The 15,867-nt window shown below is 39.0% G+C and overlaps 1 protein-coding gene across 1 annotated transcript in view; it reads right to left on the bottom strand.

Annotated features, from left to right (window-relative positions):
- The window catches only part of ttc27 (tetratricopeptide repeat domain 27), a 71,693-nt gene that overhangs the window by 21,429 nt on the left and 34,397 nt on the right, over positions 1-15,867 (bottom strand). Inside the window, exons 10-12 of the mRNA XM_069658665.1 lie at positions 9,466-9,579; positions 6,431-6,526; positions 3,859-3,981 (exon numbers count right to left, since the gene is read on the bottom strand). Coding sequence (XP_069514766.1) covers positions 3,859-3,981; positions 6,431-6,526; positions 9,466-9,579 — 333 coding nt within the window. The remainder of the gene's footprint in view (positions 1-3,858; positions 3,982-6,430; positions 6,527-9,465; positions 9,580-15,867) is intronic.

Genomic DNA, 15,867 nt, shown 5'->3' on the forward strand with positions numbered 1-15,867 from the left:
GTGGGACTAGCTTGAAATGATTTGTGTTCCCTGTTAGATGGTTATGTTATACTAATGGAGTTAGCCATTAAAGAGTGGGCAGACAACATCCACCAAGGGACACACATGATCAAAAGGAAAAATGTCTCTTTGTCTCCTTGAGTTTTGAAATCTCCGACTCTGTTGGATAGATTTCAGGAAGTCAGAATTCCAGCAAACCAACGGGTTGTGCAACTTTCAAAACAATCAGTATTTTTACATGATCCCAAAAATGAGCACAGAAAGTCATCACCTGGAATGCTCTTTATAGCCAACTGCCTAGGAATCTACAGTACATCCTTGTGAAGATGGCTTGTGTCATAATTGCAAGAATTAGTATAAGTACCAGTCAAGAAGTGGCCAACTAGCATAGAATTTAAAAAGAGTCGCTGCATCCTTATTAACTGCAATCATCCCGCACACCAGACATGAGCTCAGTCAAAGGGATCAGGTACTGCTACACAAAATAAAAAGCCCAATTCTATGCAATTTATTGTTGGTGTAGTCCTACCAGCACTTAATCTTTGCTGTATGTGATTTGGCTTTGTTATTAATCAGTCTCTCAGTTTCTGGTTTTGTACTAATGCTTTATCTTCTTTTCAGGTGAAAGCATGTAATGGATGTTACTCTTCCACAGGTTTTTGTCTTTTCTGTGTGTGAACATTGGGATGGGGAGGGGGAATGTTGCTGGGGCAGAAAATTGGGAGTGGTTGCTGATGACTCCTGTGTCTTAGGTCATTTTGTACTGTTTCTGTAGTGTACTGTTTTTGTGTAAATACTTATTGGCCACTGACCAAATTAATTTTCTTCATTTTTAATTCTAGTGATATGATTTTAATTTTTCTGTGAAGCACTTTGTGTTGCATTCTTTTTGCATGAAAGGTGCTATATAAATAAAGTTTGATTTGATTTGATTTGATTTGATTTGATGAGTTAAACCTTTTTCAAATTCCACCTTCATACCCAACAGCACTCACATTGGACTCAGAGCTGATGAGTTCAGTAACAGTAAACAGTCCTTCATGCAGAGCTTCAAGGACTTAACCCTTAAATGCACGGGTGGTGTTTTCTCACACATACTTGGGTCTTCACCACTCAGCACTTACATAATGCAGGTAAAGCAATACAATAAAATCTTTCATCTTTTTAAATTAATATATTTGAATATGTATTGGACACTCTTACACAAAGCCTGCTGTAACTTCTAAGTTTGGCAGCCAAGAAACCCAAATAAGTCAGCACAGTAGTCACAGATACTTACTTGTGGTAACTGCAACATGGTTGTGTCCACTGAGCACATCGTGGCTCTTCTTTGCAATTAAACATTGATGGACAGAGGTGGCATCTCAGGTGATATTGTGTCTCCTTAGCTGAAGCAGTTCTGTTTCAAGGCTAACCCAAGTCAACATCCATCAGCTTTTGGAAACGGATGGATGCACCCCTACTAAAAACTGAGCATAAGTGCTTAAGCCAAATTAATTAGAAATTTAGAATCGAATAGAGAAAGTCCGTGAGCAACAAAGTTGTGGCCATGCAAATATAAAGAGGGCACAACAAGTGCAAAAGCTCAACTTTTATTTGTTGCACTATTCACTAGAATTCCACGCTGCATCAGGAAGCAAAAACAGCACACCAAAGGTGAATAAGAAGCTTTATGACATGAGTTCCTGGGCATACACTTCCACTTCAGGACTGTGGAGCAGTGGAAAGTGAGGAATCATGCTTCAGTTACTTGTTTTTTGTTCTGTTCTAGTTTTTCAGGGTTCCGACAAGGTCCCTTAGTGCTAGAGATGATCTTAATGCAACAGGATTTGGTGAATGTCTTTTACTTTTTAAGCACAAGGGTACCGGTGAGCACAGATTGAGATCCATAGAGACAAGTTAGATTTGGACATATATGGGCTGTCTGGCTGACACACGTCTTAAGTATGAAGGTCTGTGACAGCGCCTTTACAGTGGCAGACAAGGGTGGTTGTTCCCCTTTGGAAAAAAGAACGAGAAGAGTGTGTGCTGTAATTATTCTGTTATTACTGAGTTTAATCTCTCATCAGAAATGTATATTCCAAGGTGCTAAAAAGAAGGCATGGACATATCGTCAAACCGAGGAAACAGGAGGAACAATATGGATTCTGGCCTCGGAACAGTCGACCAGCTCATTACCCTTGCAGGTTTACTACTTCCTTTTTCCCGGCACAGAGTTAAACACGGTTTTGGTTCGTGTTAATCCCTGCCAGGTCTGTCCCTTCAGGTCTGTCCCTTCAAACAGAGTCTGGTCATGATATTGAAGGGTTGTGATGGTAAAATGAAACGTGAGATCTTAAGGTATATCGGTCTAAAATAAACCAGTCGAGATGGTTTGGGATTAGGTTGCTGACTGGGCGGCTTCCTTTGAAAGTTTACTGGCACGTCCAACTGGAAGGTGACCCCTGTATAGCAAGAACACCCTGGGTGCGATTATATCCCATTTGGCCTGAAACCCCCCCATTTTCAGAAGCTGAAAGTGTTGCTGAAGAGAGGGATGTCTGGACTAACTTGCAGCTGATAAGTGGAAGACTTTGGATGAATAGATGAAATGCTAGAATAATGGATGGAGTAATAAACAAAAAATTACATTAAAGTAAAATAGACAAATGTTAATAAATCAAAAGAAAACTAATTATAAATGATAAGAAATAAGTATTTATGTCTCTGGTAGAGATACATTTCATGGAAGTGCTGTAGATTTTGTGAATTCTGTTTATCCTGATAATGCTCCACTGGAACCGATGTGTGTGTAATGGCTTCACCATATATTTTTCTGTGAAGCACTTTGTGTTGCATTCTTTTTGCATGAAAGGTGCTATATAAATAAAGTTTGATTTGATTTGATTTGATATCACCAGGAAAGTGCAGCTGTAACAGTAAACAGCAGATAGATGGATGGACAGAAAAGAAAGAACATGCAGTAGCTGGTTCAGCCACATCAAGCACCCGATTAACATCTCTCTGTGTGTATGTGTGTCTGTGTGTGTGGGTGTGTTTGGTTTCAGCAGCATTTTCATTGTGATAAACAGCTTGTCTTAACCGAGAAGTGCTGGGTATTAAAAGATCACTCAGCTCCAACACTGAGAAAGCAGGGCGACCTCCCACAGGGCAGAGACCCAACTTTGTCACTGCTTTTGTGTGTGCATGTGCGTGTGCGTGTGCGTGTGCGTGTGAGTGTGTGAGCGGTGGTACTGGGGTTTCCTGCTCAAGATGAAGCTCAGTCCTTGACACTTGACAGCAACAGCAACCAGGATGGCCACATGACAAATGATGAAATACAGTTCTACAAATTCAAAAACTCCTTTGGTCATTCCCCGGCTCCACCTCCACAGACAGCATTAATGCCATCATCATTTTCACAGCACTATGTCTGTATGGATATGCTGTGATTTTTGCTTGGCTATCCACAAGTACAACTGCATGGTGAAAATGATGTTCACCAGCTTGAGTGCATCAGTGCATCCTGACATACAAAAACTGATCTGAAATAAAGTGGGTCCAGGCTACCTGCAGTAAATAGTAAAAAGTTTTAAAGGGAATGTGAAGGATAATACAGCATAGCCATAATTACTGGGAGAGAGTGTGTTTAGTAATGTGTGTTTAGTAAAGCAGAAACAGAATGCTTCTTTTGATTGAGCTGGAAGCACAAGAAACATGCCACTACATATGTAATGAATTTAACTTTTAGATTTGACTTTAAAATACTGATTTAGTTAACATACAGACAATTAACAGATATGTTATTCAACATACGTTGGTAAAAGAACAAGCAGTAATACCTGATGTGTGTGTCTTACTGTGTGTATGTTTACATACCTTGCCATGTTGGCCCAGCCTCTCATAGCAGATAACTACATCCTCCCAAAGCTCCAGCTTTTCATACATGAGCAGAGCTGAACTGATGCAGCCAAGGTCTGTCAGCAGGCTGGCGAGCTGTTTCTGTAGAGAAGAAAAGAACAAGAAGAAGAGGCTAAAACCCTAGAGGCTTTGTAATGTTGTCAGCATGCTAACATGTTCACAATAAACATGTCAACATCATGATTTTTAGCAGGTATAATGTTTACCTTGTTCACCAACCTAGTTTAGCAGGTTAGCATACCTATATTTACTTAAAAGCACTAAACACAACTACAGCTGACAATAATGGAAAATAAAATAAAATAATAACTAAGTAAAGGTAAAGAAACGGGGGGCGCTGGTTTAGCTCAGTCGGTAGAGCAGGCGCCCCATGTACAGAGGCTGCAGTCCTCGTCGCACTGATCGCAGGTTCGACTCCCGGTCTGCCGATCATTTGTGCATGTCAGCCCCCACGCTCTGCTCCCCACATTTCCTGTCTCTCTTCAGCTTTCCTATCGAATAAAGGCAAAAAAGCCCAAAAAATAATCTTTAAAAAAGAAAAAAGAAAAAGAAACGGTGCAATTCTTGAATATAATTAGAATAAATAAAATTATTTGAAGCAACATTCCTCCCTCCTACTATCCGCCCTGAGGTTTACATTGGACCTAGCAAAAAGTCCTTTATGTTCTCAGCTCCTTCAGCCTGGAACAAGTTGCAGACAGAGATGCAGCAAGAGGAGCTGATTTTGATTGAAAATGTAGTGAAGGGTTTGAGGCACATTCAAATGGAACTTGATTACTTAGAATCACATTCCTAAAAAGAGACGGCAAAGTCTGAGAGTTGCCACTCTATGTGATTTTGCCTGTATTTATATGTTGATTGTGTCAGGGCCCCCTCAAAAAGATCTGAACAAGGTATAAACAAGAAGATCTCAATGGACTAACCTGGTTAAATAAAGGGCAGAAATGTAAAAACTGGATGATGGGGCTAGAAGAGAAGTCGGGAGATCACCGAGTTTATTACAATTTACCCCGTGGGACGCATGAACGTCTGAACCCCATTTCATGGCAATCCATCCAATAATTATTGTGGCTCTGGACCCAAGTGGTGGATTAATGAGCCTGCAGTCAAACCAACCTTTCCATCCCTAAAGCCACACCATTAGAGTGACTACAAATATTGACTAGTGTTGCATGTTTGAATGTGTTTATCCCAGTTTGAGATGAATGAAAACCAAAAGCTGCCTGAAGGGGAGGAAATTAGTAGTACAGCTGCTGAAGAATTGGCAGCTATAGTGTAAAATGTAATATATGTAATGTGTACTAACACAGTACACAGTAACACTACAGTATATGAGACACACACAATAAAAAGGCCTTCAGTACATTTTTTAGTGTGGAGAAAATGCATCACAGCGCCTGCTGCAATCCTCCGCCTCAACCCACTTTCAAGTCCTCAGGCGGCAATAGGGACTCTTCAATTCCAGCTTTATTGCTGTTATCAGTTATTACATGCCGCCTGGGCGATGTCTCCTCCCCAACATCTCTGTCTCTCTCTCTTCAGCACTCCCCCCTTCCTTCAATCTCCTGGACAGGTCTAAATCTTTTTATTACTGCTTATTCTACTTACTGCTCCCTCCATTTTATGCTGCTCCCGATCCTGGGCTGTGTTATGGTGTCTAACGTTGGCCTTCATAGATCGTATGATGCTTTGTGGTTCAGCAAATGTGTCATGAAATCTCATTAGTACATTTTTTTTACAATCCCTGTGAGACCTTAAGCCATCCCATTTTTCTCCTGTGCTTCAGCGTTGTCCCCCTCAGCATAAACAGCAATTCTAAGGATTATACTCAAAACTGAGAGCTAGCATTTTGTAATTTAAAGCAAGTCAGACTGAGAAACTGTGAAATTCATGAAAACCTAGAAACTCTTACTTCTCACAGCAGGTCTGTAAAGATACAAAAGCTGTTTTTATGCCCTAACATACGCATAATCGCTTACTGGCTTTTAACCAACAAGAGTGATGTAGCATTATTTACAAGGCCAAGAATTAGGGAGAGTATTAGCTAAGTACTTTATATTGTGGGGTCAGAGGTGTCATTGCAAAAGGCCATGTTCCGGGAGCAAAGATGCTCCTATATCAAAGTTTAGAATAATGTTAGCTACCGCTACTATTGCTTGTAAACATCTGAACAGTTTGAAAAATGATTGTAGTCTCACTAGCTCTTTGTAGCCCTGTAATACAAGAACAATGCTGATATTCTTTTATTTTTATATCACTCATTGGTGAGGATGTTGACTTTACATGTGTGATTTGTTACCTTTAGCATTTTCTCATTTTTTTAGCAGTGTTACATAGCGCTAACTTTGGGTGACATCATGTATGTAACCAACAAATAAATATTTAAGACCCTGATGGTGGTTTGTCATTTTCATGCAGTGTAAAGTCAGTGGTAGATGTAGTTAGGTAAAAACCAAATTCACAAAGCAAACTCAGAAGCCTGCTTTTGTGTGAAACTAGGCGAGGCTTTTGAAAAAGAAATGTTCGTTACCTGGACAGCCCATCTGGGAGGAGCTTGGCAGCAGTAGAAGAGCTTGAGCCGCTCGATTACAGGACAGTTGTTGTCTTCAAAGTGGTCTACTATCACCTGGAAAGGAAAACAGGAGAGGAAATTCTGCAGCTGGGTGTTTTATCTGATGTCTTCACCATAATGAGATTTTGTTCACCATGTCACAAATTAACTATAAAACCAATTGAGATGTGATTACAGCAGATACATAACCAGTCACACCTATTGCCTGGAACCACAAATGTCTGCTATGCAGGCTCTCAATATTATAAGGGTTACAGAATGTACAGGCATCATTTGGTGCTCAACAACACATCTTAGGGAACATCAATAGAGACAAAGAGCGAACAGTGAAACTGACTTGGGAGGAAACCTTGTCAAGTCTATCACAGCTATTCAGCTGATCTGATTCTCGTCCATCTCATTCAATGGCAATTACCTGACACTGATAGATATAGGACAATATCTCTAAGTTAAATATATATATATAAATATGTTTACAAGGAGCTTCATACACCTTCATTAGAGACTGGAGTCTCTGTTAACAGTTACAGACAGAAAGATCTGCGTGATTAACACAGATCCACGTTTAAACGTCTGTGTCTCCCCACGCTGCGTTTTTATAAACTATGATGAACTGGGTTTAAAAAAATCTATTTTTCCTGATTCAAATCGATTGTTATTTGAATGACCCAATATCGATTAAAAAGTCTCAAGATCGATTTTTAAAAATATGTGTAGAAACGTTTCTGATCGCTCACATTTCTGAGCGCTCCTGAACGCAGCACGACTCAGCGCATCCTTTTTTTATTGTGTGTGCGTCCATGAAGTTTATTTTACTCTCTGTTAGCGTCGGCTTTGGCCACGAGTGTATTTTCGGCATGTTGTTATGCCTTTGCCCATGACTGTCATGTGATTTTGTTTTTCGCGCTATGAGATCTTGTGGCCAAATCTCACGCAAGTTGAACCTCAGTTTGTTTAATCAAAACCATGAGCCAGACATACACACTGAAAATCTGAAACTGGAAAAAAAGTTTGTAAGCTGGGAATGTTTGGACCAAGGGGGATTGTTGATCAAAAACAGTGAGACAAGGAAATAAGATCTGTTACAACAACTTTATCTTTTCATGTACAGATTATGTGATAAACAACAGATACAGTGCTCATGTTACAAAGTAATCTAACAGGAATGTGCACTTCTTGTATTTCATTGTCAAACACAGTGTCTTGTTGGATGATGCGGCACTGTGATCCAGAAAAAGTTAAATAGATATGACAATATGTTTTGGTCTTTGACATGCAGTCCGATGAGTAACAGACAAGGTGAGACACAACAAGCACAAAACAGAAACACAATCCATGTTTTATCTATTTCTTTCAGCCAGAGCACAGTCGCTGTTGTCTCCCAGCAGGTGTTTGAGTCTTATAACTCATTCTACTGCTTTTTCGTAATCCCATAAAGCCGCCTGTGTTCTGTCTTTCAAGGATGTTTTTGATAAACATCCAAAGTAACATTTGGAGCTGCGGTGGATTAATGGTTTTGTTTGTGCTCAGGGTTGTTTTGAAAGAGAGAACAGGGTTACTCAATAACTCTCTGAGCAGAGTCAAGCCGCTCTGCAGCTCTTTTAATTTGGACTCAATAGTAGTCTTGTAAAGTAAGGGCTCAAACGTCTACACATGTAGGGATAAAATTACTCATGGCATGTGATTTACATATAGCACATGCACCATTAATAAAGCTTGTGCTTGCAGTGACAAACAGTATTATGTGATGGATGACTTTTGTGCATTGGGGAAAACGCAAGATATGTTTATTAATCCAATGTAAAAAAAGATCATGACTCTTGTTGACTAGATGGATATGCTGAAAAGTAATTTTAAGATTTAAAAAAAAACCTATTGGCATATGTTGTATACATTTGGGAAACTGTATCCGACTCTGACAGTGTGCACTCAGAGTTGTGTATGAGAACAATCCTGATGTGCCTGAGATCTGGGGTGGGTGAGGAGATCTGTCTGTACTGCGATTATCTTTTGTGTGAAGCCTTGCAGGTTCAATCTATGATGACACTCAACGTCTTTGACACAAGGATAAATCAAAAAAATTATACACATTCGATGTTAGTTGTTATAGCTAGAATCTCAAAGCTTTGTTTGAGAAAAAATATTCAGTCTGCATAAACATAAAGCTTAAAGTCGTCAATGTTTCACAGAAAAGACTGAAACAAGAAGTAGCACTGGCAAACAAACTAATGGATCATGTGTTTGTTACAGTTCTTTTCAAACATAAACAAAGGTTAGCTACATGTTTCTGACATAAAAAGAGGATGTGTCAAGCAAATAGCTAGCCCCATATCACTGGAGTTAGGAATACTGTATACAGTGAATTATGCCTGCATTTGGTGCCAATGTTCTGTGGCCAAGCTCGGTGCAGCTAAAAATTGTTGTCTACGCCGTGGCTATATAGCAAGCTATGAAAGCAGGCAACAACTACTAATGTGGGAAAAATCCTTTTAATTTAGTTTAGATAATTTATTTGGCATCTCAGGTTGTACTGCGATGTAGTTTGCGATTATAAAACTATACAAATATATAAAATAAAATTGCTTGTTCATTTATGTAGGAATAATGTAACATAACCGAAACAATCATTTTTCATTAACCTACAATGTGAAAATAAACATTCTGTAAGGTAGTCTTTTAAAGTCAAAGCCAGGTTTGGTAGAAAAGGTAGTTTTGTGAATGCTAACATTTAAAAAAAAATGCTTTACAGTACTCCTGCCGCTTAGACTATTTTGGACGCTGGTTCAGCTCAGTTGGTAGAGCAGGCCCCCCATATACAGAGGCTCATGTTGATTGCAGGCTTGATGCCCTGCCTGTGATCATTTGGTGCATGTCATCCCCCACTCTCTCCTCCCCACATTTCCTGTCTCTCTTCAGCTTTTCGATCCAATAACCGCAAAATGATCTAAAAGTATATTCTATATAAATATATACATATAATCATATCTCCCTACCTGGGTTTGCATCATGGCTCTCTCCACACGTCGGGATTTCCCTTTTTCCAGTTTGCTCCTGAGGCAGAGTGCTGCGACTTCTACAGCCCAGAACTTTGGCTGAGACAGAATGCACTGCAGAGAGACATAGGAGGGACAAGATTAAGTCATTCAAGAAGCATAGCAAATAATAATCCATGCCCATAGTTTGTCCTATTCTGATGGTTTAACAGTCAAGTTTTGTTTGTTTTATGATTATAGTCATCGGTGTCCTTTCAGAAATAAGTAATGATCACAAAATACACAAAATAAACCAATACCCTTTTCCCACGAAATTTGCACATTGACGCAGGTTTTTCAGACCCAGGAAGTGGAGCATCCTGCTTAAGGTCTCTTTTCTGTTGCATCACCCATCTATTGCAGAGTCATTTGACCCGGGTCTGAATGCAGATTGTAGCCTTTCCCATTAAGCAAAAAAGCCGGGTGTTAGCAGGTTTTTTTAACCAGTGGGAAAACGGCTTAAGACTCACATCAGTATCCTCTTAGGTAATTCTTCACCATGAGAGGAGAAAATCTAACTTTAACAGAAATTAACAGTGGGGCTTACTATAGTTTCTTGTCCCTCTTTAGATGGAAAGAAAAAAAGAAAAGAAGATAAAATACAGAAAATACAGAACTATAAATGACAAACTGTAGAGATCTTGAAAGAACACAACCTGGTAGAAAACAAAAAAGGGGTATCCTGCTAATATACTGGCAGATAGAGAGGGAAAGCGACTCTAGCTTTGATGTGAACTCAGGTTTTGGCTCATCTTTTAATTAGAACAAGTTATACAACAGTGACTTTCTACCTACAGTATATTAATGAGGATATAAATATGCATTGAAAATGATACATGGTTTTAGGTGAGATGAACAAACGCTAATGATGTTTGTGGATGCTTAGCGACTCTTGCTGGAGTCTTTAGCGCAACAGTAAATTATCATAATTACTCAGTTGTTTCAGTAGCAACATCAATCACTGAGCAGTTAAAATGAAATAATAAGGCATGATAATCATTTTTCATAAGACTGTTTACACAAATGAGCAAAAAGTGCAGTTAAAAAAAAAAAGATGTAAAGGACGATTTTATCTTCAGAGTCAGCATGAGTGAGTGTTTACCATATATTTACCACATAAGCCACTATAGCAGGTTACAGGCATTCAAGGTGCTCAAACAGCCCCATTTCATTTACAGTTTCTTTGAACTGATTGCAAAAAATTGCCCATCATAATAAGCACACGCTACATGAGGCTAAAACACCAGAAGAAAGATGGACTAACTATACGTTTGTGGTACAAGAGCAACAACAACAACCCCATGGCATCACATGAACCCTCATAGCTACTTTACTTTCTTACTTTCTGTCTGACTAGAGATTTCCAAAATCAATATTTCTCTTAGAAACAGTCATGTCCCTTCAGCTTAATCCTAATTTATGAGCCAGTCATGCTGTAGTGAGAGATCAGACAGACAATCAGTCAGATAAGACCTGTGTGGAAGCAGGCTGTGTGGTAATGCTCAGTGGTCTTAAGGTGGGACCTGGACATAGGTGGGATCACATAACCCCCTTTGTCTGACTTTTGGCTGCCAAACTGTATTGATCTCATCTCCATAACGACATCTTAGAGAAGCCATGGTTGTTTGGCAGCCAGGTTTCCCCGTGAAAGATGGGACAACCCGTTTCATTTTTATACATATCTTCTGAGACTCCATAGATAAAGCCTTTTGAAAATCAATCAACAAACACTGTGGGGGAAAAGGCTTATATAAGGTAAGCAAAGATAATATCCGCCACATCAGCCCAACCTCCAGATGGTTCCCCAGAAAGGCAAATTAACTAATTGACTTTAGCCAACAAACTTGGGCGCCGTTAACCGGGGGTTAACCTGTCAAGAGTAATCTCCCACACAAAGGTTGTATGACATGAGCGGGTGTACATAAATGGCAGATGTAAGATGTTGCATAATGTGGAACTTGACGAAATATGGGTGCAATTTACAAAAAACAAGATTTTCCATTGTAAATTGTAATTGTACATTGTAAACAATTTTTCCTAAGCAGTCAAAACTTAAAAGTGTGACAAGAACTCAGGCAGACATCACACAGGTCATTGGTTCAGTTCAGGTACAGCAAAAAAAGTTTTCAAATATTTGAAATAACCTTTAAAAAGAAAAATCTGCACTTATGTTGTAACAAATAACTACATTAATATAGAGCAGGCTAGTCAGTCCAGTTTGTCTTTCAGTCATTTAATAGCAACTTCTAATGCTCTATGGTTTCTCTTTAGAAGTCTGTCAATAAAGAGTGATGTCCATTATCTAGTTTGGACTCAAGCGTTAAAACTGATTCAACTTCATGGAAATTACTGCAATTTTTAGACCTTTGGAGAACCGAACAGTCTCTTCTAATGGCCTGGCCTGGAATCACTGAAGAGCAACGTGGTGGCAGGCAGTAACATTTAATAAACCCATGATACCAGCAGGAGGCATTTAAGGATGCAGACAGATGTCTGGAAGTGGAATCGTCATGGTGCATTGATGAAGACAGCCAGACATGTGACAACCATCTAACCAGCCTGCAGATTCCTGGATCTACATGTAGGCTGGGAAGATGCCTGCTCACAGAGCCAGCAGCTGCCTGCAGCTTTCCCATCCCACACAGTGACAACATATGCTGCCAGCTTATTGTTCAAACTAAGCTCACAGCTGGGTGGATGGATGGATGAATAACCACAATCCAACTTCTGAGAAAGTGATGAGCACAAACAGGCTGAATACCAGCTCTGCCCACTAACATGTTATTTTCATTTGGATCGCACCATGAGCTACAATATGGATGATTAGACAAATATGTTGGACCTGCTGACCAGAATCCAGGACACAGCAATTAGACTTCGGCAAAGGTTCAGGAACAAGTTATTTCTTTTAAAACACATGGCCACTGCTGAGGTGAGCTGCTGCAACATGAACAAATTCAAAACTGTGTAATGTGATTTGTACCCTCTTTAAGGTGAAGTTCTTACACACCAGAAAGTCATTGACAGGTACCAAAAAGCACAGATTTTCCTTTTTTTTAACACAACAAATTAAATGCCATTTCCTGTTAATTTCATAAAGCATGGTTAAACACCTTCAGTTTGCCATACTTAAAATTGCATGTGTGTCTTACAGAGAAGTTACAAAGTTAACATCAAAACACATCTTAATGTTCAGTGGCATTTATGCTTTCAGCATGCTGAAATTAGTCACTGTGTTAGTGAGATGTGTGCTCCAGCCTACTTCTGTTTCTCACCTTTGAATAAGTATGAGAAGAACACTTATACAAAGTATTAGCATGAGAACAGCCACTGACTCTCATCAGACAAACTCCTCTTTAATTTACTCATAGCCGTGATACCCTGAATGTTCTGTGGCTTCATACTGAAGGACAGAGGCACGAAATAATTGGCAATCAAAGTAGTGGTTGTAGGCCAGGTCACATGATCCTAACAAGCATTTTTTGTTGTACTTCTAATTAAAATGGTAACATTCCTGCTATTATTGTCCTGTCTACACAGAGCCTGGTTCCATTATTCTTTATATATATTCTAGGTCTGGGGTTGTGCTCACCCACGGCTTCTTACCCACTTTAAAAACAATTGAGCCAATCCGATTTTTGTGGTGTGGATTAAGAATGGACATGTTAACTGAACAAAAATCCATTCCAAACAACAATGGTGAAAGGCATGGATACATTGACCCAGCTTAACACTTTGATAACTTTGGGGAAATAACAAGGTATTCTTCAGCCAATGTACTAAATATTGAACCAATTCCTCTACTAGAATTCTTCCATATTTCACTGGCTACTAACTGAGCACAGCCCTGATTATCTGTGCACAACTTCATTAAATCTATCTTAAAGCTGTAGTTTGGGCACAGTTTAACAGAACAATATATTATTTTTTCTTTGAAAGACATAAATAGACTCGCTTTAATGTATTCTTTAGCAAATGTCTTTATACTTGTATTTATTTAAGACATAGGTTGTATTAATACAGATGTTGTGTCTTGAGGTTAATGATATATAGCATAAAAAAGCAATACAACAATGTGAGAACGATATATGCCTATTACTGTATAATATTTAGATGAAATACACACACATTTACACACACAGACCAGAGTGCCAAAATAACAGCATATGCATGCATCCCTGTAATTCATGAAATACAACCAAGGGCATGTAAATCATATACAACAGTGTGGCTCTGCCTCTGCATCCCAACTTGTTGTGTCTTGTCACTGTAATGTATATACGACCTACATTATCAAATAACAGCAGCTTGTTATTATCATCAAGACTGTGTTGCATCAGCAGATATGAGCTACATCTTTTTACCTGGATGAAAAGAGCCAATTATGGCAAATAAAGCAAAGTTTTGTCTTCATAGGGAGAATACGTTTATGTTCGAAAAGCAAAGACAAAACCTGCCCGAGTTAAAGATGTCACTTTGCAACCAGGAAGCTTACATTTGTTTATGCTTTTTAGAAGATCGTTTTTGGCACACGGTAATACCAGCCCCTGGGTACGCCTTTTTCTTTTAATTTCCTGTCCTGTGAAATTCCTGCTTGCCAAGCCCTCTCATTAGAATGGGCCATCACAGCTCTTTCAGAGGAGCGTCACTCGATCGGACAAGTGAGCTATCCCATTACTTCTCTATTCCGTCTCTGGAGCAGGAGAGTGTCTCCAAACAAGCTCGAAGCTGTTGAGAAAAAGGAGCTTCTCTTGTCTTACAATGTTTAGCAATTTAGGCTCAGGTTTCAAAGTTAGAGTGACGGGAAAGCAGAGCTGTGACAAAATGTGCCCTGCCCTGCTCTCTCATGTGTACGTGTAATAATAACTGTGTAGATCTGGAAAGCAGTGAAGTAACCTCGCTTTCACCTTAGCCTGAGGGTAACAGGTTCACACACTGGATGCTGCATCCCCTATAGGTTTCTGACAGCTGCTGCCATACTGTTTGAAGTCTGTTAAAGCAGATACAGAGGCTGATGGACTTCGCCTTGACTTTTGTATTTATTTAGTTAATAAAGCATTTATTTCCAATAGAAGAATTTGTAGCACCCCCCATGGTCTTTAAATTGACATGTTTTTTGTTTGCTTGTTTGTTAGTTTTTGCACCAACTCACAATATTGGTAATTTAATTGTTGTAAAATCTGTGTGACAGCCCTTGGTGCTTGGTGGATCACTAAAATGTTAACAGTGTCAGTACATGTTTTTTCCTTTTGGAGTTTCTTTGTTTAACTTAAAAATATTGCACAATGTAATGATTTACATGTATTGCACATCTCTTCCTGCCACCATCTGTGCTTCAAAGTTATTTCCTGCCCCCAACTTCAAACTGTGATTACTCCCAAGGAATAACATCACAACAAGCAGAATTACTCATTTTGACAGTGTTTCTTTTGCAGATGAAAAAAATATCAACTCTCTGCTCATAATGAAAATTAGCACAAAGCAATATAAATATATATATATATGTCTATTTCAATTAATACTAATAGCAATAGCCTAATGTGTTAATGTTTTGACCTAATAACTGTTTTGTGTAAATAAACCACATGCTACTGTTAATAAGCTATGCTACTTAGCTTGCATGTTCCAACCAGGACACAGACTTTACAGCACAAATGTATCCTCAGATATAATCAATTCCATTAATGGACATGTAGCTTAAATCATTGATGGATGATAAGTGACTCTTTGTGTAGACTTGTGCTACAATCCAACAGTATGACGTCCAGTCAGTAAAGCACCACAAAGGTTGACCATGCGTCTCCTCGGATCATCAGCTCTCACCTGTCTGTGAACTGACAAGAGAACCACCGACTCAACTCTGAGATTCTGCTCCATAAATATGATATGTAAAAACTATTTTAACATTCTTTCAAAAAAAATATTCCAAACTATGAAGACCTGACATTCTTCTTATGTATATTTACTCACAAAAAAAGTGATGAGAATTCAAATTTAACATCATCTTAGAGGACAGCATCAGCCTGCTTTTGTTGCTTGAGAAATACTCAACAGAGCTCTACTTCTTCATACAACTACGATTTGAAGCTGTTGCAAAAACATAAAAATAATTTCAAAATGAACCAAAAAGCGGGAAAGGCAACGACAAAAGATAGTAGGTTAGTGTGTTCGTGATAACTAATGTTATAGTGGTACTGAAAAAGTACCTGACGGGCAGTTTTAAGCTTGACAGGAAGTTCTAACTGCTTTCATAAGTGAGGTAGTATGTGGTGCTGTCAACAAGGATTTATGGTTCCATTTTCCTCCACTCAGCTTTCTCACAGTTCTTCTTAAGGCGAGTCATTTTATCACTTTTGCACAGTG

This window comes from Semicossyphus pulcher, unplaced genomic scaffold, assembly GCF_022749685.1.
Source record: "Semicossyphus pulcher isolate SPU_LCO1_2020_fin unplaced genomic scaffold, fSemPul1.0.p SCAF_12, whole genome shotgun sequence".
Taxonomy (NCBI): domain Eukaryota; kingdom Metazoa; phylum Chordata; class Actinopteri; order Labriformes; family Labridae; genus Semicossyphus; species Semicossyphus pulcher.